At 53.7% G+C, this 1,841-nt stretch overlaps 1 protein-coding gene across 1 annotated transcript in view; it reads right to left on the bottom strand.

The window, feature by feature from the left end:
* Positions 1 to 1,841, bottom strand: part of DAND5 (DAN domain BMP antagonist family member 5) — a 6,213-nt gene continuing 4,372 nt past the window's right edge. The window contains exon 2 of the mRNA XM_017497771.2: positions 1 to 1,066. Within this exon, the coding sequence (XP_017353260.1) occupies positions 821 to 1,066 (246 nt within the window). The 3' untranslated portion in view covers positions 1 to 820. The remainder of the gene's footprint in view (positions 1,067 to 1,841) is intronic.

A 1,841-nucleotide genomic window follows, 5' to 3' on the forward strand; every position in this document is an offset into this window, starting at 1 on the left:
TTTTTTCAGTGTCCCTAGGACGAGGTCATCGCTGTCTCTCTCGGTCTGGGTGGGGCCATCTGCCCTCCCTACAGCTGAGAGTGTCTTTGACCTTATTCTATAAGTGATAGTTTGGCCTAGTGATTAACAGTGGATTGATTCCAGAACTTTGGGAGGCCGAGGTGGGCAGATCACCTGAGGTCAGGAGTTCAAGACTAGCCTGGCCAACATGGTGAAACCCCATCTCTATTAAAAATACAAATTAACCAGGTGTGGTGGTAGCTGCCTGTAGTCCCAGCTACTCAGGAGGCTGAGGCAGGAGACTCACTTGAACCCGTGAGGTGGCGGTTGCAGTGAGCTGAGATTGTGCCACTGCACTCCAGAATGGGCAACAGAGAGAGACTTTGTCCCAAAAAAAAAAAAAAAGAGTGGATCTGAATCCTGGCTGTGCCGCTTACTGTGGTGTGACTCTGGGTGAGTGGCTTTGCCACTCTGGGCCTTGGTTTTCTCATCTGTAAAATGGGGTGATGTTAGTAGCTATCCTATTGAGCTGCTGTAAGGATTACATGAGTTAGTACCTGTCAAATGCCTAACGCGGGTCCTGGTAAGCAGTGAGTGGTCAATCAGTGTGTGCTATCACTATCGGTGGTGCAACTCCAGGACTGGCACTGTGTCTAGTGTCTCCAGGAGCAGGGTGAGGACTCTGGGGACCTGTCTGTCTAACCCTGCATCCCCGGTCTCTTGACCCAGAGTTCATCATCCAGGTCCGCGTCTTTCTTGGTCCATCTCCCCTCATCTCTCCAAGGTGCATGTCCCCATGCACCTGTCCATGATGCTCAGTTCAAGCCTTCGGGCCGCAATGACACTCCTCGATCAGCTCGGTGGATATCTTCACCCATCGACGGGGGGCTGAGCTGCCAGCGTGACACCACAGGACCACGGGTGCCCAACGCTTGCGAGTGGGCATGCAGCTGTTACACAGGACTAGTGGAGTGGGGTCCGACCCAGGGACGTAGAGAGAGGAGCAGTGACCAAAGCAGAGGTGATTTTGGAGGCGTGTGGCTGAGCAGCCGGGCCGGGAGAGCACCTGGGGCCAGAGGCATGGAGACAGTCAGGGTGGTGGAGTCTGGGGCCAGAGTAGCGAGGATAATCACCTCTCCACTTCTACCTCACCTTGAGAGGCATGGATGCTGCAGCCAGGCTGCCTGGCTTCAAATCCTGACTCTGCCATTTCTTGGCTGTGACAGAGGGCAAATTAGCCTCTCTGACCTCTCATTTCCTCACCTGTAAATTCATTGTAATTTAACAAGGATGGCCAGGCACGTTGGCTCACATCTGTAATCCCAGCATTTTGGGAGGCTGAGGTGGGTGGATCACTTCAGGCCAGGAGTTTGAGACCAGCCTGGCCAATATGGCGAAACCCCATCTCTACTGAAAATACAAACCTTAGCCGGGCATGGGAGCGCACACCTGTAGTCCCAGTTACTCGGGAGACTGAGGCAGGAGAATTGCTTGAGCCTGGGAGGCGGAGGTTGCAGTGAGCTGAGATCATGACTGCACTCCAGCCTGGGTGACAGAGCAAGACTCTGTCTCAAAAAAAAGAAAAAAAAAAAGGCCAGGCGCGGTGGCTCACGCTTGTAATCCCAGCACTTTGGGAGGCCGAGGCGGGTGGATCACAAGGTCAAGAGATCGAGACCATCCTGGTCAATATGGTGAAACCCCGTCTCTACTAAAAATACAAAAATTAGCTGGGCATGGTGGCGCTTGCCTGTAGTCCCAGCTACTCGGGAGGCTGAGGCAGGAGAATTGCCTGAACACAGGAGACGGAGGTTGTGGTGAGCCGAGATTGCGCCATTGCACTC

This window comes from Cebus imitator, unplaced genomic scaffold (assembly GCF_001604975.1).
Source record: "Cebus imitator isolate Cc_AM_T3 unplaced genomic scaffold, Cebus_imitator-1.0 Scaffold234, whole genome shotgun sequence".
In the NCBI taxonomy this organism is placed as follows: domain Eukaryota; kingdom Metazoa; phylum Chordata; class Mammalia; order Primates; family Cebidae; genus Cebus; species Cebus imitator.